The sequence below is a fragment of the Mobula birostris genome, chromosome 6 (assembly GCF_030028105.1).
Source record: "Mobula birostris isolate sMobBir1 chromosome 6, sMobBir1.hap1, whole genome shotgun sequence".
NCBI lineage: Eukaryota > Metazoa > Chordata > Chondrichthyes > Myliobatiformes > Myliobatidae > Mobula > Mobula birostris.
Window position 1 is genome coordinate 24,647,412 of NC_092375.1, and position 25,731 is coordinate 24,673,142.

General features: G+C 41.9%; 1 protein-coding gene across 2 annotated transcripts in view; it reads right to left on the reverse strand.

The window, feature by feature from the left end:
• Positions 1–25,731, reverse strand: part of c2cd2 (C2 calcium dependent domain containing 2) — a 97,354-nt gene that overhangs the window by 49,645 nt on the left and 21,978 nt on the right. The window contains exons 4-9 of one of the 2 annotated variants that reach the window (XM_072260037.1): positions 19,646–19,747; positions 18,567–18,683; positions 14,833–14,974; positions 14,457–14,565; positions 9,676–9,740; positions 1,661–1,776 (exon numbers count right to left, since the gene is read on the reverse strand). In XM_072260037.1, the coding sequence (XP_072116138.1) occupies positions 1,661–1,776; positions 9,676–9,740; positions 14,457–14,565; positions 14,833–14,974; positions 18,567–18,683; positions 19,646–19,747 (651 nt within the window). Of the gene's footprint in view, positions 1–1,660; positions 1,777–9,675; positions 9,741–14,456; positions 14,623–14,832; positions 14,975–18,566; positions 18,684–19,645; positions 19,748–25,731 lie in introns of both variants that reach the window. The other variant, XM_072260036.1, reaches the window with a different exon arrangement.

Here is a 25,731-nt window from a genome sequence, read left to right on the forward strand (position 1 = left end):
TAAGCAATCTGTGGCATGATTGTCATGAAGACGGGGGCTAGATGCTTTGTTCATTGTTCCTACACTGTTTCCCTGTATCAGTCTCAGCAACAAACTGCTTATTCTCCTTCATATCCCTGATCAGCCAATTACTTTCCCAATTAGTGTACTGGTATGTATAAATGAGTCTTCACTGAGTTTGAAATAAACTTTGTAATTTGGTTAATGATTGTCATATGTACTGAGGGAGTGATAAATCTGTCTTGCATACCATTCATGTGGATGAATTCATTACAACTGTGCATTGAAGTAGTACAAGGTAAACACAAACAATGCAGAATAAACTTGTAACAGTTAAAGAGAAAGAGCAGTGCAAATAGTCATCAAGGTGCAAGGTCATAACGAGATAGACAGAGGTACAGAGTCCATCTTGTACTAGGGGACAGTTCAATAATCTTATAACAGGATAAAAGCTATTCTTGAGTCTGGCTGGTGATACATGCTTTCAGGATTTGGTATCTTTTGCCCAATGAAAGGGAGGAGAAAAGAGAATTCAAGGGTGGGTGGGAGCTCTGATATATCAAGGCCGCGAAAAGCGCAGACAGTCCATGAAGGGAAGGCTGGTTTCCAAGATGCGCTTAGCTGTGTCCACAGCTCTCTGCAGTTTCTTGCAGTCACATGCAGAGCAATTGCCACACCAAACTGTTTATCCCGATAGGATGCATTGTATAGTGCACTGATAAAAATTGGCGAGGGTCAAAGACGACATGCTGAATTTCTCTTTTTTTTGGCGTGTGCCTGCGTGCACACGAGTCTGTGTGTGTGCGTCTGCGTGTGCATGCGTGCGCGTCTGTGATGATGGATTTTTCATGGCTTTTTCCAAGGCGCAGAGCGAGACAGAGGGACTGTGTGGTGTGCCACTCCTCACACAGACACTTTCGCAGTATTTTCCCTTTGTTTTACGAGGTCGAGTTGCGATCTCAACACTCAACTCAGCACAGATGGAAAGCGTGCTTGGAGGCGGACCCGACTAGTTTCGAACCCGGGAACCTCCGCTCCCGGGTCCAGCGCCGATGTCGTTGTGCCACCAGCCGGCCCAACATGCTGAATTTCTTTAGCCTCCTGAGGAAGTAGAGGCACTAGTAAGCTTTCCTTGGGTATGGTGTCAATGTTGTTGACGAGGGCAGGCTATTGATGATGTTGACTCCCAGGAACTTGAAGCTCTTGACCTTGGCACCATTGATGTAAGCAGGAGCATGTACACCGAGCCTATTCCTGAAGTCAACGACCAGCTCTTTTGTTTTGTTGACATTGGAGGAAAGACTGTTGTCATGACACCATGTCACTAGGTTCTTTGTCTCCTTCCTGTACTCCCAACTCATCGATATTTGAAATGCCACCCACTATGGTGGTATCATCTAAAAACTTGTAGATAGACTTGGAGCAGAATCTGGCCACACAGTCATAAGTCAACAGGGAGTAATTACATTTATTTTGTATGATTGATCATTTTCTACCAATTGTTTTAAAGCTGTAAATCATTTTTAAGCTGTTTCAGCTACAATCTAAAACTCAAAATCGGTTGCAATTTTTCAAGCCTACTAAGCCCCATCCTTGAAAATAACACAAACCAGGAGAGGCGCAACTCAGAATGAATGTAAAATATTGTGATGGTTATTACCTCAGCTGTGATGGATCCTGAACTATTCCCATTCTGTGTGTTTAGCAGACGAAACCTTTGTCTTCCACTGGGCTGCTTCTTGAATAGATCTATTGGTACTATCACCTCACCAAGGACTGCAACAATGATGGAAAATAGTACAATTAAAATAGAAACCCTTTGAAATGCAACAAAAATCTACAATAGAAAAAAATAATCTAAACTTTCAAATGGGACCATTCATTAGGTTTCAATGCATCTGTAATTATGCTTATTGATCTTTTATAAACTTTTACCTTTTCCACCTCTTATGTGAAACTTGGTATTCCTACCACATACGACCAAATTCAGAGATGTAGCATGCTACAGACACAAGATCAGGAAGTTAAAAATTGGATGTGAACATTACACAAACAGTGAAAACTGTGACACTTAAAGCTCAAGGGAAAGCAGTAAAAGAAAGGCGGCCAAAACCAGGTAGACAGTGCAGTCTCAGTGTACTGATGTAATGAAATAATCTGTATGGTCGGCATACAAAACAAGTTTTTCACCATACCTCAGGGGAAAAAGACAATTTCAAGGTAGGAAACACAAACTCAGCCACTTTGAAATAAGAGAAAGAGTAGTCTCTCACCATGAAGTATTGTGGAGAGGCTAAAAGGGGCATGTTCAGGAACATACATCTCTAAGTTACAGGACATATAATAAATGTAAATGTATATTAAAAAACCTGATGGAGTAATGGCCTACACCCAAGGGTGCTGAAAAGTAAAAGAGGAAGAACTGAAGTTTCAAAGGCACATCAGCCCCGCCTGGAGTCCATTTTCTCCATAGTATTAGACACCATAGCTCATGGGACATTTATTTCTTTGGGGGGGATATAATCCAGAATTTCCAGAATGAGACCAAAGCTGTGTCAAATTCAGAGGGCATTAAGTTGGAGTTATAGGAAAAGGTTGACTAGATTAGGACTTCATTTTCTGAAGCATAGGAGAATGAGGTGAGAGTTGATAGAGGTAAACGAAACCGATACAGTAAATGCAAGGAGGCTTTTTCCACTGAGATTGGGTGAGACTCTGGAACTAGGAGTCATAGGTTAAGGGTGAAAGGTGAAATGTTTAGGGGTCTATGTCGGGACAATTCTTTTATGTTGTATGTCAATGATTTGAATGATGGAATTGATGGCTTTTTTGCAAAGTTTGCAGATGATATGAAGGTAGGTAGAGTGGCAGGTAGTTCTGAGGAAGTAGAGAGGCTACAGAAGGACTGAGACAGATTAGGAAAATGGGCAAAGAAATGGCAGATGGAATATAGTGTCAGGAAGTGTATGGTCATGCACTTTGGTAGAAGGAATGAATGGGTTGATTATTTTCTAAATGAAGAGAAAAACTGAGGCACAAAGGGACTTGGGAACCCTTATGCAGGGTGAGACTGGTGAGGAAGGCAAATACAATGTTAGCATTCTTTTCAAGAGGACTAGAATATAAAAGCAAGGATGTAATGTTGAGACTTTGTAAAGCACTGATGAGGCCTCACTTGGAGTACTGTGAGCAGTTTTGGGCCCCATATCTTAGAAAGGATGTGCTGAAACTGGAGGGGGTTCAAAGGAGGTTCACGAAAATGATTCCAGGATTGAATGGCTTGTCATATGAAGTGTGTTTGTCTCTGTGCCTGCGTTCACTAGAATTCAGAAGAATGAGAAGTGACCTATTAAAAGCTATTGAACAGTAAAAGGTTTTCATAGTGGATGTGGAGAGTATGTTTCCTATGGTGGGAGTGTCTAAGACCAGAGGACACAACCTCAGAATAGAGGGGTGTCCTTTTAGAATGGAGATGAGAAGGAATTTCTTTAGCTAGAGAGTGGGGTGAATCTGTGGAATTCTTTGGCACAGGCGGCTGTGGAGGCCAAGTCTTTATGTATATTTAAGGCAGAAGTTGATAGATTCTTGATTGGTCAGGGCACAAAGGGATACAGGGAGAAGGCAGGAGACTGGGGCTGAGGGGAAAATTGGATTAGCCATGATGAAGTGGTAGAGCAGACTCATTAGGCGAAATAGCCCAAGTGTGCTCCTATATCTTATGGTCTTAAACGAAACATCACTTCTCTGAGGTCAAAGGTGCAAAACAGAAACCATATAATGTAGTGACATGCAGCATATATAGTTACAATCCAGCACATACAGATACAAAGTGATATCAGCCCAAGTCCCAGAGTGACAGGTCCTGAAGATTGACTGGTTGACAAAGTGTGAGGTGAATGATTATGCAATCTTACTGGTGCTATTACAATAAAACAATAGTCGTATAAATATGTGAAACAGCAGCAATAAAAGATGAAAAAAGTGATCAGTCGATCAGGGCCCAGGGTATTGTAACAGGTTGTACATGCGTGTTGGGTAGCAGCAGGGTGTTAAGTAGTCTAACAGCTTGGGGAAAGAGGCTGTTACCCAGTCTTACAGTCTGCAGTACCTTTTGCCTGATGGCAGGGCAAGGAGATTGTGGAAGGATGAGAGGAGTCTTTGACAATGCTGGAGGCACTGCAAAGGCAGCGCTTCTGATAATTGTCCTGAGCTGGGGGGAGAGAGACAACAGTGCTTTTTGCAGCCCTCACCATTTGCTGCAGGGTCTAGCAATCACATCCACAGATGCACTGGGCTGTCCACAACACTCTCTGCAGAATCCTGCGATTGAGGGAGGTACAGTTCCCATATCAGGCAGTGGTACAGCCAGTCAGGATGCTCTTAATTGCACCCCTGTAGAAAGTCCTTAGGATTTGGGGACTCCTGTCGACCGCCTGAGGTGAAAGAGGCGCTGTTGTGCTTTTTTCACCACACAGTCGGTATGTACAGACCAAGTGAGATCATCTGTGATGTGTATACCAAGGAACTTGAAGCTGTTCACCCTGTCAACTCCAGATTTACTGATGTCAATAGGGGTGAGCCTGTCTCCATTCCTCCTGTAGTCCACAATCAGCTTCTTTGTTTTCTCAACATTGAGGCAGAGATTGTTTTCTTGACACCACTGTGTCAGGGTGATGACTTCTTCTCTGTAGGCTGCCTCGTTATTATTTGAAATAAGGCCAATAAACGTAGTATCATCTGCAAATGTAATTAGCAGATTGGAGCTGTGGTGAGAATGTATGTGTGGGGGTGGGGTGGGAGAACATTTGCTTGCATCAGCATTCTCAGGAAGTGATGGTGCTGCTAAAGAGGTATTGTTGAGTGATCAAGTGAGATAGTCAGCAATGTGCATGCCGACATACGGTGGTCTCTCTCCAAGGAGAACCATTGATGTGCAATAGAGAACGTTCAGGCTGTGCCTTCTTGAGGTCCACAATCATCTCTTTAGTCTTGTCCACGTTGAGACTCAGTTAATTGTGTTTACACTCATCCACAAGCTGCTCTAACTCCTCCCTGTATGCTGCTTCATCATTGTTGCTGATGAAGCCAACCACTGTTCTGTCAACAGCAAACTTAATGATGTGATTAGAACAGGATTTGGCAGTACAGTCGTGTGTAAGCATTGTGACATCAGTGGGTTCAACACACAGCCCTGGTGCTCAGCATGATGGAACCAGATGTGTTGTTGCCAATACAGACTTTCTGTGGCCTCGTCATCAGAAAGTCCAAAACTGAGTTATGGATGGAGGTGTTGAGACCCAACACGGACAGCTTTACCCACCAGCTTCTGGGGAATGATTGTATTGAGAACAAAACTGAAGTCAATGAACAACATTCTGATGTAGGAACACCATTATCTGGGTGGGACAGACTGGCTAATGGATGGAGACTATGGCAGTGTTGGTGGCAGATCTGGACAATGTGATTTGGTCCATTGTGGCAGGAAGGCAGTATTTAATGCAGTTCATGACCAGCTTTTCGAAGCAAATCATTACTATTGAGGTTATTGCCATGGGACGGTAGTCATTGAAGCAGGCTACGGCTGGCTTCTTGGGCACTGGGATGATGGTAGTGGGCTTGACACCGGCAGGGTTGGTAGTCTGCTCCAGGAAGATGGTGAAGATGTCAGTGAGAACATCTGTGAGCTAGACTGCACAGTCCATAAGCATTCGGCCATCTATGTTGTCATAGTTTTAAGGTGGTAATGGAAAAGGTCCATAAGTCAGGGTCCTAAACAGGAGCAGGGCTAATTTTGGGGGAATTGGACAGGACCTAGCAGAGGATGAATAGGTAAGCCTGTTTGAAAGGAAAGGAATAAATGACAAGTGGGGCACTTTTAAGAATGTGGTATTAAGTATCCAGGAGCAGCATGCTTCTATCAAAGCAAAGGGTAAATCTGGCAAGTTTAGGGAATCTTGACTGACGAAAGATATTAAGGCTCTGGTCAAGAAAAGGGAAGCATACATTGGGTTTAGGAGGTAGTGATCAAATAAATCCCCAGGTGACTAATAAAAATATTAGAAATAATCTTAAGAGGGCAAAAAGAAGCTATAAGATGGATTTGGCAGGTAAGGTTTGGGAAAATCCCAAGAGGTTCTACAGCTATAAAAACAGTGGCTAGGGAGAGAGCAGGTCCTCTTACAGATGTTTTTGTCTTAAGCACAGGAAACTGGTGGGATTTTCAATGCATATTTCTTCCCAGGGTCTACTGAGAATAAAGTTGTGGCTCCTTGAGAGATGAGAATACAAGTGAAGATGTTTTGGTAGACATATGGCTAGTGAGTTTACAACTTTCTGCAGCTTTTTCCAATACTGTGCAGTGGCCCCTCCATACCAGATGGTGATGCAACCAGATAGAATGCTCTCCACTATATATCTGTAGAAGTTTGTGTCTTTGGTGACACACCAAGTCTCCTCAAACTCCTAATGAAATATAGACACCGTAGTGCCGCCTTTGTAATCACATCGGTATGTTGGGCCCAGGAGAGATTTTCAGAGATGTTGATGCCCAGGTACTTGAAACTGCTCACCCTTTACACTGCTGATCCCTCCAGGAAGACTGGTGTGTGTTACCTCGACTTCTCCTTCCTGAAGTCTATAATCAATACTTTGGTCGTCCTGATGTTGAGTTCTAAGTTGTTGTTGTGACACCACTCAATCAGCTGACCTATCTCACCCCTGAACGCTTCCTTGTCACCATCTGAAATTCTGTCAACAATAGTTGTGTTACTGGCAAACTTAGAGATGGCATTTGAGCTGTGCCTCCCATGGTCATGAGTGTACAGAGAATAGAGCATTGGGCTAAGCACACATCTTTGATGTGTACCAGTGCTGATCCTCAGCGAGGATGAGATGTTACTCTGAACTGCATGGACAATGATCTCCTGGTGAGGAAGTCAAGCATCCAGTTGCAGAGAGAGGTGCAGAGGCCCACGTTTAGGAGCTTGTTGATTAGAATTGAAGGTATGATTGTGCTGAACTCAGAGCTGTAATCAATAAACAGCAGCCTGATGGAGATATTGAATTCTTCAGGTGACCTGAGGCTGAGTGGAGAGCCAGAGAAATTGCATCCGCTGTAGACCTATTGTGCGATAGGCAAATTGCAGAGGGTTCAGGTCCGTGATTAGGCAGGAAATGATTCTGGCCATGACCAACCTCTCAAAGCACTTCATCACAGTAGATGTGTGTGCTACTGTTTGACGGTTGTTGAAGCAGCTCACTCTGCTCTTCTTGGGAACTGATAAGGTTGTTGCCCTTTTGAAGCAGGTTCTTCTCCAACTGCAGCAGTGAGAGATTAAACAATCCCACCAGTTGGGTGACACAGATTTTCCATGCCCTGCCAGGTACACCGTCAGGGCCTGACGCCTCGTAAAGGGTTCACCCTCTTGAAAGGTGCCCTGACATTACCTCCAATGCAGCAATAAGAGGATCATCAGATGTTGCAAGGGTTTGCACGTGTAGTTTTACTCTCCCTTTCAAAGCATGCATAAAAGGTGCTGAGCTCAGCTGGGAGGGAAGCATCACAGCCATTCACGATGTTAGGTTTCACCTTGTAGAAAGTAACGACCTGCAAACCCTGCCACAGCTGGTGTGTACGGATCACGTGAGGTCCTCGGTGATGTGGATGCCGAGGAACTTGAAGCTGTTTACCCTCTCAACCCCAGATCCATCGATGTCAATAGAGGTTAGCCCATCTCCGTTCCTCCTATAATCTACAACCAGCTCCTTTGTTTTTGTGACACTGAGGGAGAGGTCTTCTTGACACCACTGTGTCGGGGTGATGACTTCTTCTTTGTAGGCTGCCTCATTATTATTTGAGATTTGATAGTGAAGGAGGTATGAAAGATTACAAGGGAATCTTAATCAGATAGGAAAGTGGGCTGAGGAGTGGCAACACACACAAAATGCTGGAGGACCTCAGCCGGCCAGGTAGTATCTCTGGAAAAAAGTACAGTCGATGTTTTGGGCTGAAACCCTTTGGCAGGACTGGAGACAAAAAGCTGAGGAGTAGATTTGAAAGAAGAGAGGAGGGGAGAGAGAAACGCCAGGCAATAGGTGAAACTTGGGGGGGGGGGGGAGAGGAAGGGATGAAGCAAAGAGCTAGGAAGTGATTGGTGAAAGAGACAGAAGGCCATGGAAGAAAGAAAAAAATGGGGGGGGGGGGGTGCAGCAAAGCACCAGATGGAGGCGATGGGCGGGCAAGGAGAGAGGGACAAGGGGATGGGAAACGGTGAAGGGAGGGTGTGGGAGAAGCATTACTGCAAGTTTGAGAAATCGATATTCATGCCGTCAGGTTGGAGGCTACCCAAACAGAATATAAGGTGTTGTTTCTCCACCCCAAGTGTGGCCTTATACCAACAGTGGAGGCGGCCGTGGATAGACATATCGGAATAGGAAGTGGAATTAAAATGGGTGGCCTCTGGGAGATCCCGCTTGTTCTGGCAGATGGAGCGTAGATGCTCTGCGATGCGGTCTCCCAATCTACGTCTGGTGTCACCGATATACAAGAGGCCACACTGAGGGCACCGAACACAGTAAATGACGCCAACAGACTCACAGGTGAAGTGTTGCCTCGCCTGGAAGGACTGGTTGGGGCCCTGAATGGTAGTGAGGGAGGTGTAGGGGCAGGTGTAGCACTTGTTCCGCTTGCAAGGATAAGTGCCAGGAGGGAGATCAGTGGGGAGGGACGAATGGACAAGGAACGATCCCTGCAGAAACTGGGGTGGGGGGGATGAAGATGTGTTTGGCGGTTGGATCCAACTGGAGGTGGCAGAAGTTTCGGAAAATTATGTGCTGAACGCAGAGTGGCAAGTGGATTTCAATCCAGGTAAGGGTGAGGTGATATATTTTGGAAAATTAAATCGGTATGGTACATAATGAATGATATGGCACTAGCGAGTGTAATGGAACAGAGGGTCTGAGGCGTGCAAGTGCAGTTTGTTGAAAGTGACATCATAGGTGGAAAAAGCACGTTTAGCACTCTAGCCTTCATTAGTCAGGGCACTGGGTATAGGAGGAGCCGCACTTGGAGTACTATGTACAGTTTTGCTAGTCCTGTTATTGGAAAAACATGGTTAAAATGAAAGGCAGAAAAGATTTGAGGATGTTGCCCAAACTAGAGGGCCTGAGCCAAATCTTTATTCATTGGAACATAAGTGAATGAGGGGCGAGCTCATAGAGATGCTTAAACTTATAGTAGCCATAGATAAGGTGAGCGGTTAGTCTCTTCCCTGGGGAGGGGAGTCCAAACTATGGGACATGGGGTAGATTTAAGATTAGAGGAGAAAAACTTAAAAGAGAGCTGAGAGGAAACTTTTTTCACACTGAGGATGGCATGAATTTGGAACAAGCTGCTGAATGAATGGTTGGGTCAAGCACAATTGCATTTAAGAAGCTCTTCCATAGATACAAAGAGGGGCGGGGCTTAGGGGGAGAGAGGCCAAACAAAGGAAATTGGGACTAGCTGAATGGGCACTGTGGTTGGCACGGACTTATTGGCTGAGTAGCTTGTATCTATGCAGTACTGCTCTACGACTATGACTAAAGTTAAAACACATCCAATTTCACATACTAATGAACACTTAATTACAGAAATAACCAGGTATCACAACCCTACTAATGGTGTCAGTAACTTACTCTCTGAGGATTTTCCATCCTCCAAAACCTGCATGTGAAGTTTCTTCGACTTGGCACTCAGCTCACTATTAGAGAGAGGGAAAAAAAGAGATAATAATAGTCATCAATTCAAGCCTCTGACACAATTGCAAATGTTCTTCCATTTGATTAGGAATATATACCTCCTCCAGTTCCACAAAACTCTGAACAATCAACAATTCCCCCAGCTTCAGCACTCTGCACCTCATCTCTGTAACCTCTCAGAATCTATGTTTGTAAATGCTTAGCACTGGAAATTGACCCACAAAGTCCTACAAAATATATCACTATTAGATTAACTGTTGGAATACCATGTTCAACCTTAGGCATATTTGGTCTGCACAACAACTGAACCTCTTGACCATGTCCCCATGCTTTTATGCATTTCAGTTGCTGCAAATAACTGGCTGATTAGATACTTGCATTAATGAGCAGGCATACTAGTGTACCTAATAAAGTGGCCACTGAGTGTACATTACCAATTCACGCAAGTTCCTGTTCTGTTACTGAAAGGGAGTGAATTGGACATTAGTAGATGGCAATGAGAGAACAAGAGAATGGAAGTCAGGAAGCAAAGATTCCTTTAGGCTCTCAAATAGGAACATTTTTGGCCTGTTTCCAATGTGGCCAGCTAGCTCAAAAGAAATCTTTGGCACCAAGAATCCACTGAGTGGGGAAGCAGGGCTGGAGGTGTTGGGATGGAGGAAAGACATCTCAGGGAAGGATAGAAAAGTTTATTGCTGAAATAGGATTGGATAAACATCTTATAGATGTGCTGGTGAGTTAACTGGCTTCTGTAAATGATGCCTTAGTGTAAACAACTGGCAAAAGAATCACCGGGGAATTAATTGGCAAGGTGTAGGGATACAGAGGAATAAGGAGAATGCTGAATCTGTGGAACTTATTGCCACAGACTGCTGTAGAGGTCGTGTGCTTAGCCCCTGTTCTACTCGCTTTGAGTGTGGCTAAGCACAGATCCAATACCATATTTAAGTTTGCTGATGACACCACTGTTAGCTGAATAAAAGAGGCTGAAAAAAATCAACATACAAAAGGGATACTGAAAATCAGGATGAGTGGTGCCATATTAAGACCTTCTTTCTCAATGGCAGCAAGAACAAAGAGCTAATTATTGACTTCAGGAGGAGGAAACTAGAGGTCCAGGAGCCAGTCCTCATCAGGAATTCAGAGATGAAGAGGGTCAGCAACTTCAAATTCCTCCATTATTATTTCAGAGGACCTCTCCCGGGCTCAGCACGTAAATGCCATTAGAAAGAAAGCACAACTGTGCCTCTACTTCCTTAGGAGTTTATGAAGATTTGACATGTCGTCTAAAACTTTGATAAACTTCTACAGATGTGTGGTAGAGAGTATATTGACTAGCTGCATCAGCCTGATATGGAAACACCAATGCCCTTGAATGGAAAATCTTACAAAATGTAGTGGATACAGGTAAAGTTCTCCCCACTACAGAGTATCTAAATGGAGACACCAGGAAATCTGCAGATGCTGGAATTTCAAGCAATACACATAAAAGTTGCTGGTGAACGCAGCAGGCCAGGCAACATCTATTGGAAGAGGTATAGTCAACGTACCCCTTCCAATAGATGCTGCCCGGCTTGCTGCTTTCACCAGCAACTTTCATGTGTGTTGATCTAAATGGAGAGCTGTCACAAAAAAGTAGCATCCGTCATCAGGGATTCCCACCACCCATGTCATGCGCTCTTCTCACTGCTGCCATCAGGAAGGTGGTACAGGAGCCTCAGAGTTCACACCAGCATGTTCCATAACAGTTATTACCCCTTAACTATCAGGCTCTTGAACCAAAGGGGATAACTTCATTTAGCTTCACTTGCCCATCACTGAACTGTTCCCACAACCTGTGGACTCAATTTAAAGGACTCTTCATCTCATCTTCTCCATTGACTGCTTATTTATTTATTATTATTTCTTTTTGCATTTGCATTGCACACTGGTTGTCTACCCCATTGATGCGGTCTTTCATTGATTTTGTTACGATTATTCTATTGACTTATTGAGTATGCCCACAAGAAAATGAATCTCAGGGTTGTATATGGTAACATGTATGTACTTTGATAATAAATTTACTTTGAACTTTGAAGTCAATGGATATATTTAAAGCAGAGCTTAATAGGTTCTTGATTAGTAAGGAAGGGCACCAAGGGTTACAGGGAGAAGACAGTGGAATGGGGTTGAGGGGAATAATAAATTGATGAAATGGTGGAACTGACTCGATGGGCCAACTGGAATAATTTGCTCCTATGCCTTACTGTCTTATGTTTCAGATGGGATTACTCTGCTCGGAAATAGTATGAATGAATGATCCAAGTGATCTTCTTTTGTACTAGATGAAAGAAAAATCTATAGAAGGTCTTTAAAACACACCAACTGGCGGCTAAAATTTCACCCTCCCCCCCCACTTCCTTTCCAAATACCAAAGAGGTATTTTGTTTTCAGCAATCAAATTATTCTTCCCATTTCCTGCCTGCTTCGAAAGCAGATCAACTTTGAACGTGTTTGAAAAGACGGATAGTAGGCCTTTATTACAACACTGGAGCTGTGACAGAGTGGCAGTAGAGCATCAAAAGCTGAACTTCCTCGTTTTGTACTTCAGTGTCATTGCTGAAGTCACAATGCTCTGAGCAAGGAGTGTTCAAGCCAAGCTGATTTCAGTACTGGTCCATCTTCCTACCACTAAGCAACACGCAGAGAAAAGGAAATAAAATATTTTAAATTTATTCCTTAAAAAAAAACAGAAATGCTTTTGCAAAATAAAAAGATCAGCAGGACTCCCCAGGGACTGCAACAGGCGGAAAGCTGGCAAAAAAAAAATAAAGGGACAAGAAACTGGAGCAGGATCACGTCGTAATGTCCCCTGAGCCTTTTCTACCAATCAGTATGATCATAGATGACCCTTCACCCCATCTTCTTTCCTGTCCAGTCACCAAATCACGTGTTTTCCTTCAGTGTCCAGAAAAACAATATTTTTCCCCAAGGCTGCAATTTTAAAAACTTTAGGCAATGGGCTCAGATTTACTTTAAAAAGCAAGCAATTAACTATTTAAACCCCCAAAGTATTCTATAGCTCTGATTATAATGTAGTGTTTCCTGTAGTAAAGTGACAAATACTGCACATTACCTCAGCATCACATTTTGCTTGTCAACTAACAGAAAACAAATTAAAACCAGCTCAAAGGAAAGAGATTCACTGGGAGGACAGATCACCAAATTCAAGATTGCTTCTTGTCATTCATCAGTACATAAGTGTAGAATAGATCAAATTGATTGTTACTGAGAATCTGATGCAACATAAAAAACACAGTAAACATAAATACAAAAGCAATCCTATTAAACAATGTACAAGTTACTATTGAGCGGGGCTCTATAATGTTCTGCCTTGTTCAAACAAGAAAACTACCTAGCAACAGGTGAAGACTCTTGTTTACAAGCTTGGGTAAAATGAATGGGGTGTAGAAACCATTAAAAGATATTTACCTCACCTTAGTACGTTAATACTATGGACAAAAGCAAATTGCCATCATTTATTAGGATCAGTCCCCAAGATCACCAACTTCAGATGTTCCAAGATCCAGCTATTTTCTACATTGGAGAACTTTAATAATAGGGATAGGTTGGATAGACTGGATGTGTTTTCACTGGAGCAAAACGGGCTGAGGGGTGATCTGATAGAGGTGTATACATTAAAATCATGAAATGCACAGATAGGGCAGATGGTAATGGCAGGGGTTTCAGAAACAAGACGGTATAGGTTTAAGCATGAGAGGAAGTTGCTTTAAAGCAGATCTGAAAGCTTACACACACACACACACACACACACACACACAGGATTAATATTGGGAACACATTAATGCGACTTGTGGAATCAGATGCAATCACTAGGCTTTAGAGTAATTTAGAAAGGTACTTGAATAGGTAAAGCATTGAAGTATATGGCAAATGTGATTAAATATACACAGGCAAAATGGTTGGCATTAATATTGTGGGCTGAATAGCCAATTTTTGTGCTGTTCAACTCAAGAATGAAGTTCACTGTATTACATAATAAACTTCAGAAACGGAACAGTGTAAAATTAAAATTAGTGAATTAAAGTTCAAAGTAAGTTTATTATCGAAGTATGGAAATGTCACCATATACTAGCCTGAGATTCATTTTCTTTTAGGCATTCACAGCAGGTCAGAAAAATATAACTAATGAAGAACTACAAACAAGGACTGACAAACAACCAATGTACAAAGGAAGACAAAATGTCTAAATAAGTAAATAATGCTGAGAACACAAATCCTTGAAAGTGAGCCCACAGGTTGACAAATCAGTTCAGCGCTGAGGTGAGTGAAGTTCTCTACAATGGCTCAGGAGCCTGATAGTAGAGGGAAATAACAAGAATCACAAGAAGGTAACCAGAATAATTAAAATAAAAGCTATTTTTGATCATTTCCAAATGGAAGAATCTTGACGATCTGAATAGGCCAAATATCCCAAGAGACATCAACTCTGTAGAGAACATGATGAGAGTATATCATACTTTATGGAGGGTTTTTTTTTGCCAAAGAGGGGCAGGAATTTAAAGGTGCTCCCACAGGACTACTTTCGATCCAAAGTTTAGAAGAACCACAGAAATCATAAAATCATGACAGCAGGAAACAGCTGCCAGTTTAAAACGAGACAGAGAGAGGTGGGGAGGGGGGAGGGGGGAAGAGGAAGAAGGAAAATCAATACTCACAACACAAACTGCTGGTCCCACAGGGGAATGGAAACACTGCTCATCACTGAACTAGACACCTTCTGCACTGGGTTGTCCAACTCCACGACACAGTATGGATGGATATGTTCTGCCAACACCAAACGCACACAGAACATTGTGTTCAGAACATGAAATCTAACGCTGACTGAAATAGAATTTAAAAACATTACAGCCCAAGGAGAAATTACACAACAGAACTTTGGAAGTTATTAATGGAACCATTATTTTTTAAATGCTAACATTTTAATTGTCTAAGGTTATATTTCAAGTTAAGCAAATGCAGATCAAGCTGCAAATGCACTGTGTTCGAACGAACTGTACTCAGTACACTATTTAGACACCGTGACGTGATTACCAGCAATATCGGGAGCTGCAAGGCCCTCCACTTTGATGATCTTCACCTTAAGCTTCCGTTCATGAGCTCTAGGTGGTTTGGGAGGCGAGAGGATCTGCGAAGATAACTCTACATTTGGCAAATTCTGAGAGATTGGGAAATTCTAAAGTGGGAAGGAAGAATTACACAGGTCAGAATGAATTGGTTACTGCTCAGATCTATTGCAAAAGAAATCTAGTTAATTATATACTGCCAAAGAACATACTCCTCATTAGGATTTTGCTTCTAAATTGGCCCTGTGTAGTCTAGTGGTTTATTTTGTAGACAAATGAGAGACTATGCATCAGATTAGCACCGTACTTAGGCTGTTTAAGCCAGTCATCACAGCTAAAAATAAATCAAAACTTTCATTTGCAAAAATCAAAACAATTCACCTTCTCTACTTAATACACTTTTCTGTGCATTAACCCAGCTTAGATCTTCCTTTGCATTCACTGCTCAGTTATCTATTGGATATGAGACTTGGCAGTGATTGCCTCCAACAGCTACCCAACACCCTCACGAGGCTTCCTTCCCTGTCATTTGCAGTGATTTCAGCTTATATCCAAACTCCTTTAACTAACTTTTCATGACTTATTTGCTTCCAAATCTTATCCAAAACATGCAACCTAAATTTATTAACAATCTTAGTCTCACACAGTCATTCAACCTTCAATACAGAAATAAAATTTCCCTTCAAAATTCCCCAAGTAGCTTGCCCTAAAATGATCAAATTAATCATTACCTAATCTAGTTTCAACAGTGTCAGCTTTGTTTGTGGCCATTGAGACATGTATTGAATTAACTTTTGCTTTACTCGTTTTTCTCTTCATCAAAACTCCATGAAGTCACGTTTGCTTAAAAAGTTGGTTCACCTTTTCAGTCCTGCACTAACCCCTCCAACAATCTCATTGATGGTCTGTCCAAATTCCTCCCTGATGTCACTTCACTGTCTAAACGTGCTCCAGATTGCTTTTACCTGCTCCAGATTGCTTTTATCTGCTAAAGTTTCCTGACTAATTCATTCATACCTTCCGCATCTTCACTCATGCCCTTGGAACCTTAGTCAAGTAGGGAAGGCAGGAGAACATGTACCAGTCCTCACTGAGGGGTCAGCTTTCGGGTTCTGGGGTGTCAACATCTCAGATGATCTATTCTGGGCACAGCACATTGATGCAATTACAAAGAAGGCACACCCATGGCTCTACTTTGCTAGGAGTTTGATGAGATTCAGTAGGTCACCAAAGACTCTTGCAAATTTCTGTGGAGGTACAGTGGAGCATATTCTGACTGGTTATATCACCGCCAGGTATGGAGGCTCTAGTGAAGAGGATGACAAGGGTGAAGAGGGTTTAGATTCAGCAGTGCCTCATGAAGGTGACATCCTTCATCAAAGACCCTCACTGTCTGGGACATGCTCCCTTGTTACTACTGTCAGGGAGAAGAAACAGGAGCCTGAAGAGCCCACACTCACTGAATCAGGAACAGCTTCTTCCCCTCCACTCTCAGATTCCTGAATGGTCCATCAACTAACTAACATACTGTGTTAGCAACACTACTAATTTAGTAATTTATAGTAATTTTATGTCTTGCATGTCTTGCTGCCACAAAAGAAATCTTACATCACATAAGACGTATAATGAACCTGATTCTGAATGGCTAACTTATCTCAAGACCTTTCTTGAAAAGAAACTCAAATCAATTTCCATAGCTTCTTTGACTTTTCCTTTCGTCCAACATTCCATTAAAATTTCTGTTTATCAAGATGAGAATAAACACCTTAACCAGCCAACGAGATCATGCGCATGTCTAGCAATAACATAGTATTCTTAGATAGAACAGTTACTAACTGGACTAACATCCCATCCCCTGAATGTAATTCTGCCATACATTTCAGTATGGTAGCATAGTGGTTAGTGTAATGTCATTACAGTGCTGGTGATCCAGGTTCAATTCTGGCGCTGCCTGCAAGGAGTCTGTATGTTCTCCCCGTGACCTAGTGGGTTTCCTCCGAGTGCTCCAATTTCCTCCCATGATCCAAAGAAGTGCAGTTTAGGTTAATTGGTCACATGGGTGGTGTGGGCTTGTAGGATCAGACAGGCCTGTTACCGTGCTGTATCGCTAAATAAATAAACTTTTCTGAACTTAATGTTAGTTCTATATGATGTAGACCACCTTTCCTGCAGTTAAAAATTTCTGCTATCTATCCTACCAGATCTATTCAAAATCCTATAAACTCCACTTAAACTGTGTTGCAGATGCATTAGTCAGTCACCAGTTTTGCCCGCTTCTTGTAATGCGACTTCCGAGGTCCAGCTGACATTCCGATGAGTACCCGAGCAACACACACACAAGATGATGGAGGAACTCAGCAGGTCAGGCAGCATCTATGGAAGCGAATAAGCAGTCAAATGTTTCAGGCTGAGATTCAGTCCCAAAATGTCAGCTGCTAATTCCCCTCCACAGAAGCTGCCTGACCTGCTGAGTTCCTCCAGCATTTGTGTATGTGTGGCTCTGGATTTCCAGCTTCTGCTGAATCTCTTGTGTCTGCTGAATCTCTTGCTGCATTCTTTCCCAAGTGAATACATATTTTCCATGGTGTGGTGTGGAGCACAGTATCAAGCATTCCAAGCATGAGCCAACACAGGACCTCTCCGGCTGTGGCAAAGATCTACATTAACCTCGTCTTCATATTTTGTGCAAGTACCTCGTATTGTCATTAGTATCAATTTTCTCAGCTCGAAAGAGGAAAACTACCAACAAGCATAACCTTAGCACAGAAAGGAAGAACTTGTATGCTACAGGTATTTATGTAGTACAGTGCTAACAGGGCACAATTTTGATCCAGTCCAATAATTCATAAGACTATAACAGACATGAGCAGAATTCGGCCATTCAGTCCCAGTCCACACTGCCATTCTGTCATGGCTGACTGATTTTCTCTGTCCTGCCTCCAGGGGCGCTGTTCATTTTGTACATAGTTTGTTTTGTATAAACATCACTTTCTGTTCACAAGCTGTTTTTTTAAACACTATTTCCTGTGCAGGTTATTTGCCTAGCTTTATACACAACGCACAGTGAGGGCAGTACATTCCGTCTCAAGCCCATTTTCCTGTGCTGCCCCCATAACCTTTGACTCCTTTACTATCAAGAACTTGTTAACCTCTGTGTTAAGTCTTCCCAATGAAATCTTCACAGCTGTCTGTAGCAATGAATGCCACAGATTCACCAACCTCTGGCTGAAAAATATTTCTCCTCATCTCTGTTCCAAAGGGATATATTTCTATTATGAGGTGTGCCCTTTGGTCCTAGACTCCCACACTATAAAAAAAAACCTCTCCACGTCCACTCAGTATAGGCCTTTCAATGTTTGATAGGTTTCAATGAGATCCCCCTCTCATTCTTCTAAACTTCAGCAAGTACAGGCCCAGAACCAACAAATGCTCCTCACAGGTTAACCCTTTCATTCCCAGGATAATTTTTATAATATACCTCCAAAGCCAGCGCATCCTTTTGTTTTAGACAAGGGGCCCAAAACTGTTCATAATTAACCAAGTGCAGTCTGATCAATGTTTTATAAAGCTTTACAATCCTAAGCAAATATGTATCTTGGCAATTTATAATTCTACAGCGAACTGTGAAGGATTCCGACCTCATGTAGTGCAGTTATGTATTTTAAATCTAACACATTGCAGATTTAGTAATTTCATACTTACATTATTTTCCTTTAAAGGTGCAGCCTTCATAGTCAATAAAACCATTGGACGGGCTGAGGTTAGCATATCTTGCAACAGTGTCTGAATAGTCTCTTGGTCTGCATCCCCTTCTGCTACCTAAGAGAGAAAAAGAAAAGACTGTGAAAGACAGGGTTCAGAACACAATCAAACGTGCCTTCAGTACCAAGTTTTGGTGGATAGCACCCAAGTAGATCCTGGGAAATCAGGAATTTATCTGGTTTCAGACAAGAGGCTGAAATTTGGAAATAGGCTCACATTTATAGAAAAGTATGGTATGGCATCGTTATACCTTCAAACGTCCACCAACTTAAACCAAATTTTGTGAAGAGACTTATTGTAAGTTAATGATGAAATTTATTCACAACTTTGAGAAGTGCATCTGACTTGAAATGGCAAATAAATTGATGTTTTGTTTCAGAAACTGATTTGACTACTGAACTGACTAACTCTTCTGTCTGATCATATAGTCCAAAAATCTATCCTATTCTTGAATGTACAACTTTGCATCTGTAACTTAGCAGAGTTGAGAATTTTGAAGATTCACAACCCACAAAAGAAATTCCTGGCTTTTAAAATTCAGCTTCAAAGACTTCAGAGGGTGAATTTCTACCCCCTTAAGGTTAGGCAAGTGGCTTCTTGCACAGATGATCATGTTGTAATAGCTCCTTCTTCACATATTACATACAGGTGAAAATAATTTTAAAAGGTGATTAAATAGTATGATTTAACCTATGTGGATCTAAGTGAACTGGATCAGGTTGTCCCAGATTGATTTTTAGGTTGCCTAGGTTTGCCTGAATTCAGCTGACAGTAACATGACAATGACTTCTGTGCCTGTGCTCTTGATGAGGCATTCCAAAACATCCAGAAAAATTTCCTGCTGCTGTAATCTCAAGATGGGAGTCCTTTACCAAATCACCAGATGTCTCTTTTTTAGCTCAAAGTTCAAAGTAAACGGAACCTTCTACTCTGAATTTTACCTCTAGGGTTCACAATAGCAAAGCTGTAAAGTAACAAGACAAATAAATTAACAGAAAAATCAGAACTTAGTGACTCACTTCCTTCTTAACTTTCGGTGTCACCTTCAGTTTTAAGCTTTGACAGTCCACAAGGCTCCACGTAACTCTTACAACGTCAGTTTCTTGAACGTCAATCTGCAGCTGTGGAAACAAGGATAAAGTTACTGAAAGGTAGGTTGCTCTTATCCTGTTCCAAGTTAAGATGTAGTTATACTGCAAATAGTAGTTTGCCATGGTCCTAATAACTGGGGACTGCTAGACCCAAGTTCTACTGACTACCTCATGCAGCACTAATAATGTGCAGTTGTGGTTCACTGCCTCTGCTTGATCTCTCAATATTGACCAAAATGAACCAACTATACTATCCTTTCAAGGTGCCTCTCCTCCAGCTGTGATTTAGGACTGACCTCTCTTGATGCCAACTTTGTGTGCCCAACCATGTATCAGTACAGCACAAGAACAGGCGCTTTTGCCTATGCTCCCTGTGCTGAGCAGGACGCTGAAGAAAATGATCAGTATCCCTCCATTCACTGCCCACCAAAGTGCCCTCATGTTGCTGTTCCTCTTGTACCTTGTGGCGCAACGGGCATCAACATTTCCGTTAGCACTTTGTTTTTTCACCAGGCCGATCTGCTAGCTCGACGCTCAACCCAGTACAGATGGAAAGCATGCAAGGAACCAGCTGGATTCGAACCGGGACCACTTGCCTTGGAGTACAGTGAAGATGCCACTATACCTCCGGCCAGCAAAGTGCCCATAAAAATACCTCTTAATCATAGCTATATCTGCTTCCACCACTTTCGCTGGCATCACACATGCATTTACCACTCTGTGTAATAACAATTTTGCCTTGTAAATCTCCTTTAAAATTATTTCACATTAAAGCAATGCCCATGTGCATTTGACATTTCCACCCTGATAATAAGATTCTGTTTCCCTAGCTATGCCTCTCATAATCTTATATACTTTAATCAGGTTACCCTCTGCCTCATGCTCCAGAGAAAACCAAGTTTGTTCAATATTTTATCATTAATACTGTCTAGTCCAGGCAAAATTCAAGTGAACAACTTCTACATCATCTCCGTCACCACATCCTTCCTGTGATATGGCCAAATCATTGTTTTCTAGCATTTACAACCACTTCTTGACCTTATACTGACCTTGGAGACTGAAGGCAAGCTTGCCATACACCTTCTCTACCACTCTATCTTTCCACTTTCACGGAGCTATGGACTTGGATCCCAAGATCCACTAATACATTAATCCTCCCACGTGTCCTGTCAATTGCAGTATACCAACTATTCCTCCTATGTTTGATGTCCCAAAATGCAACATCTCCATGGGATAAATGGAAATATTGCCCATATTTCCAATTAATTAATGCACCAGTATTGATGGCTTCTCTTTCCCTCCCACCATATTTAACCAAGCTTCCCCAGAGGTTCTTGCCACAGCTCCCCCCTGTATACAGCATCCAGTAGTATAGCTTACTCGGTTGGTAGGCCTCATCTCATTCACTCTTCCTCCAGAAACTCCACTGCTCCCCCACCCACTCCCCAACTCTGAGACGCACTTTTATCCTGTAATGGTCACTTTTCACCTTTTATTGCTGTTGTTTTGCATATTTACACACCAACTTGTAATAGTGCCAGTAATATTATGCTGTCTTATATAAATATGCAACTTGCAACTTGTGTCAACCCGTCAATGCTCAGGCCATGCCACTCCGGGAGTTGTTCTAATATTATTTTGTGACATTTTATGCTGCATCATAACTATATATGCTGTGTGTGACTGTACAGATGTACGGTGTTTTGCACCTGGCCCTAGGGGAACAATGTTTTGTTTAGCTGTATACATGTGAAAGGTTGAATAATAGTAATCTGGAACCAGAACTACAATTTCAAGGAAACACCTGGAAGTTCAAAGGGCATCGCCTTCAGCCTCCAATTCCACTCTCCTATTACTGATAACAACCTCAGCCATGCCAAATACCTCAGGCTGGAGCATACTATTAGCCATCTTTGCCTGAAGATGATTTTCACACTGCACAATAGTTGTTTAAGAGTCACCACCTCCTTCTTGAAGGACGAGCAACATATCGCCAATCAAAGTTCAACTAAATAACCAGTAATGCCTTGGATTAACCCTTGCCCCCTTTTTAACCAACTGAGCATTTGTGGTCCTCCAATTCTGGTCTTCAAAATAACACTTCTGCCATTTCCTTTGATCAGTCTGCAATGTATTTCCTCCAGGTGTGACAATTTATCCACATTTAAAACTACGGTGCTGCTGCATACTTCCTTCGTTAACAACACGCACCCCCATCCAATATTTAATATGATTCAAAGGTTCATCCTCTCTCTCTTTGAACTGGCATCCCATTCACTATTCTTCACTTCATTCTTATGTTAAAACAACAACTGCATGTTAAATTAGTGTAAATTTAAACACAAAGAAAACACTGATTGGTATTACCCTACAATTGTTAGACCATACGAACATATTGCATAGGAGCAGGATTAGACTATTCAGCTCAGTGAGTCTGCCATGCCATAATGGCCGATTTATTATCCCTCTCAACCTCATTCTCTTGTCTTCTCCCTAAAACTTTTTACTCCTTTACTAATCAAGAACCCATTAACATCCACTTTAAAATACCCAATGACTTGGCGTGCACTGCTCTTTGTAGTGATGAATTGCAAAGATTCACCACCCTCTGGTGGAAAAAAAAAGTCCCCCTCATCTTTGTTCTAAAGGGATGCCCTTCTATTCAGAGGCTGTGTATGGGCAGGTGCAGCACTTTCGCCGCTTGCAGGGATAAGTGCCGGGAGGGAGATTAGTGGGCAGAGATGAATGGAGACGCTAACCAAGATCCCTGTGGAAAGCTGGGGTGGGGGGTAGAAGGTAAAGATATGTTCAGTGGTAGGATTCCTTTGGAGATGGTGGAAGGTGTGGAGAGTGATGTGTTGGACGTAGAGGCTCATGGGGTGGTAGGTAAGGATAAGGCAGCAGGAAGATGGGGTGAGTGCAAATGTTTGGGAAATGGAGAAGATGCGGGTGATGGCAGGATCAATGGTTTTAGCCCAAAAAGTCAACTGTATATTCATTTCCATAGGTGCTGCCTGACCTGCTGAGTTCCGCTTGCATTTTGTATGTGCTGCTTTGAATTTCCAGCATTTGCAGACTTTCTCGTGTAATGAATGAAAATTCCAGTTTAATAATCAAAGGTTATATTTTGAAGGGATAATGATTTATGGTGAAAATTAAGGTCAACAATTTTCCCATTAATTTTTTAATGTTAATTAAAATGTCTCCCTACAATTATTGCAAAGACAATAGGCGTCCTTCAATGAATTAATGCTGTTTTAGACCACAGTACTGTGTCCCAGCTAAATATATTAAATTACATTCTATTTGTAGTTATCCGAAATGCAATTTGAAAATTAATGATGCCATGTGATTTGGCATGAGCGGTTATTTATCCAAGTTGAACTCTTCATTTGGTGCTAAAATCATTTCTCAAAATAAATTGCAATCTAAACTCAGTGGCCACTTTATTAGGAACAGAGTGGAACCCAGTGTGATCTTTTCCTGCTGTAGCCCATCCACTTCAACGTTCTTCAGAGATGCTCTTCTCCACACCACTGTTGTACTCTGACCATCATTGTTACTGTCAGGAAGGAGATACACAAGGTAGAAGACACACACTCAGCAATTCAAGAACAGCTTCTTCTCTTCTGTCACGTGATTTCTAAATGACATTGAACCTATGAATAATGTCACTTTTTTATTATTTCTGTTTAGCACTATTTTTAGTTACTAGAAGGGCATCCCTTTAGTAACTATTTTACATATACTTCCTGTAATTTATTTTTTCTCTATTTATTATGTACTTATTTGTAATGCTGCTGCTAACAAATTTCAAAACCTATGCCAGTGATATTAAACCTGATTCTGATTGTACCGTGTTTATTTGAGCTACTGTCACTTTCCAGTCTGACCTCTCTCATTAACAAGATGCTTTCACCCACAGAAAAGCCACTCACTGGATACTTTTTATTCTTCGCACCATTCTCTGTAATCGCTAGAGCCTGCTGTGTGTGAAAATCCCAGGTCAACAGTTTGAGCTACTCAAACCTCCCCATCTGGCACCAACAATGATTCCACAGACAAGGTCACTGAGATCGTATTTCTTCCCCATTTTGACATTGACACTGAACAACAACTGAACCTCTTGACCATACCTGCAGGCTTTTATACATTGAGTTGCTGCCACATGATTTGATGTTGCTGATTAGATATTTGTATTAATAAGCAGGTGTACAGGTATACCTAATAGTGTATAATAAAGTATTTTAAGAACATCCAGAAACATTTCACAATCATTTTATCATTGGAAAACAGAATGAACTTACAAATGCACTGGGACCCTCAGAGAATAGAATGGTGAGTACTTTTGGAAGAGAAGTTATTTAGTTGAACAAAATGGCCCATAATAGAAGAAAAGTGGCTAAAAAAAAAATCAAGAACCCAGGAATTATTACTGAAGAAAAGAATTAACTCAAAAGTAACAGTCCTGTTATTCTAGAATCAGGTTGAAAGAACAATGAAGAGAATTGTAAGCACGATATACAAGTTCCTAATTATTTCAAAGTTGCATTGCATTTATAATTAATGATCCAATATTCTTATAGCATGTTATAAAATTTGATTCAAAGAAACCAAACTGAACCTCCACAAATCTACCAAGTTTGTGGAGGAGTAACCTTGTGTTGGCTTAAGAGTAAAGCTTATTACTCAAGTACCTATATACAACCCTACACTTTCCTGTGGGCATTCTTAGCATATCTGTAGAATAGTAACTAGAACAGCATCAATGAAAGATCAACTAGGATCTCAATGCAAAATACGAACCATCTACAAACACCCTTTGCCTTCTGTGGACAAGCCAATTCTGGATCCACAAAGCAAGATCTCCTTGGATCCCATGACTCATTACTTTCTAAATAAGCCTTGCATGGTTACCCTAAAAGTGACTTACTGAAATCCATATACACTGCATCCACTACCCTATTTTCATCAACGAGTTTTGTTACGTCCTCAAAGAATTCAATCAGGCTCACAAGACATGACCTGCCCTTGACAAAGCCATGCTGACTATCCCTAATCAGATTATGTCTCTCCAAATGCTCCTAAATCCTGCCTCTCAGGATCTTCAACAACTTGCCCACCACTGAAGTCAGACCCACTGGTCTATAATTTCCTGGGCTATCTTGACTGCCTTTCTTGAACAGGGGAACAACATTTGCTGCTTTCCAATCCTCTGGTATTTCTCCAGTCCCTATTGATGATGCAAAGATTATCACCAGAGGCTCAGCAATCTCCTCCCTCGCTTCCCACAGTAGCCTGGGGTATATCTCGTCCGGTCCTGTCGACTTATCTAACATAATACCTTTCAACAGCTCCAACACATCCTCTTTCTTAAATGTCTATACACTCAAGTGTTTCAGTCCACTGTAAGTCATTCCCACAATCGCCAAGGTCCTTTTCACTGGTGAATACTGAAGCAAAGTATTCGTTAAGTACCTCTGCTACCTCCTCCGGGTTTCCATGCACGTTTCCATTATGGAACCTGATTGGTCCTATTCTCACATGGCTCATCCTCTTGCTCTTGTAGAATGCTTTGGGGTTTTCCTTAATCCTGCTTGCCTTCTCATGGCATTTAAGCTCCTTCCTAGCAACCTTGTAATTTTCTAGAGCTCTAACAGTACCTAGTTTCTTGAACCTTTTGTAAGCTTTTCTTTTCTTCTTAACTAGATTTTCCACATCCTTTCTACACCATGGTTCTTTTACCCTACCATCCTTTCCCTGCCATGCAAATGTTCCCTGAACACCTGCCACATTTCTGCCGTGCATTTCCCTGAGAACATCTGCTCCCAATTTACGTTCCCAAGTTCCTGCCTAAAAGCATCATATTTCCCCCTACCCAAATTAAATGTTTTCCCAAATTGTCTGCTCCTATCCATCTCCAGTACTACGGTAAAGGAGATAAGAGTTGTGATCACTACCTCCAAAATGCTCTCCCTCCGAGAGATCTGACACCTGACCAGGTTCATTTCCCA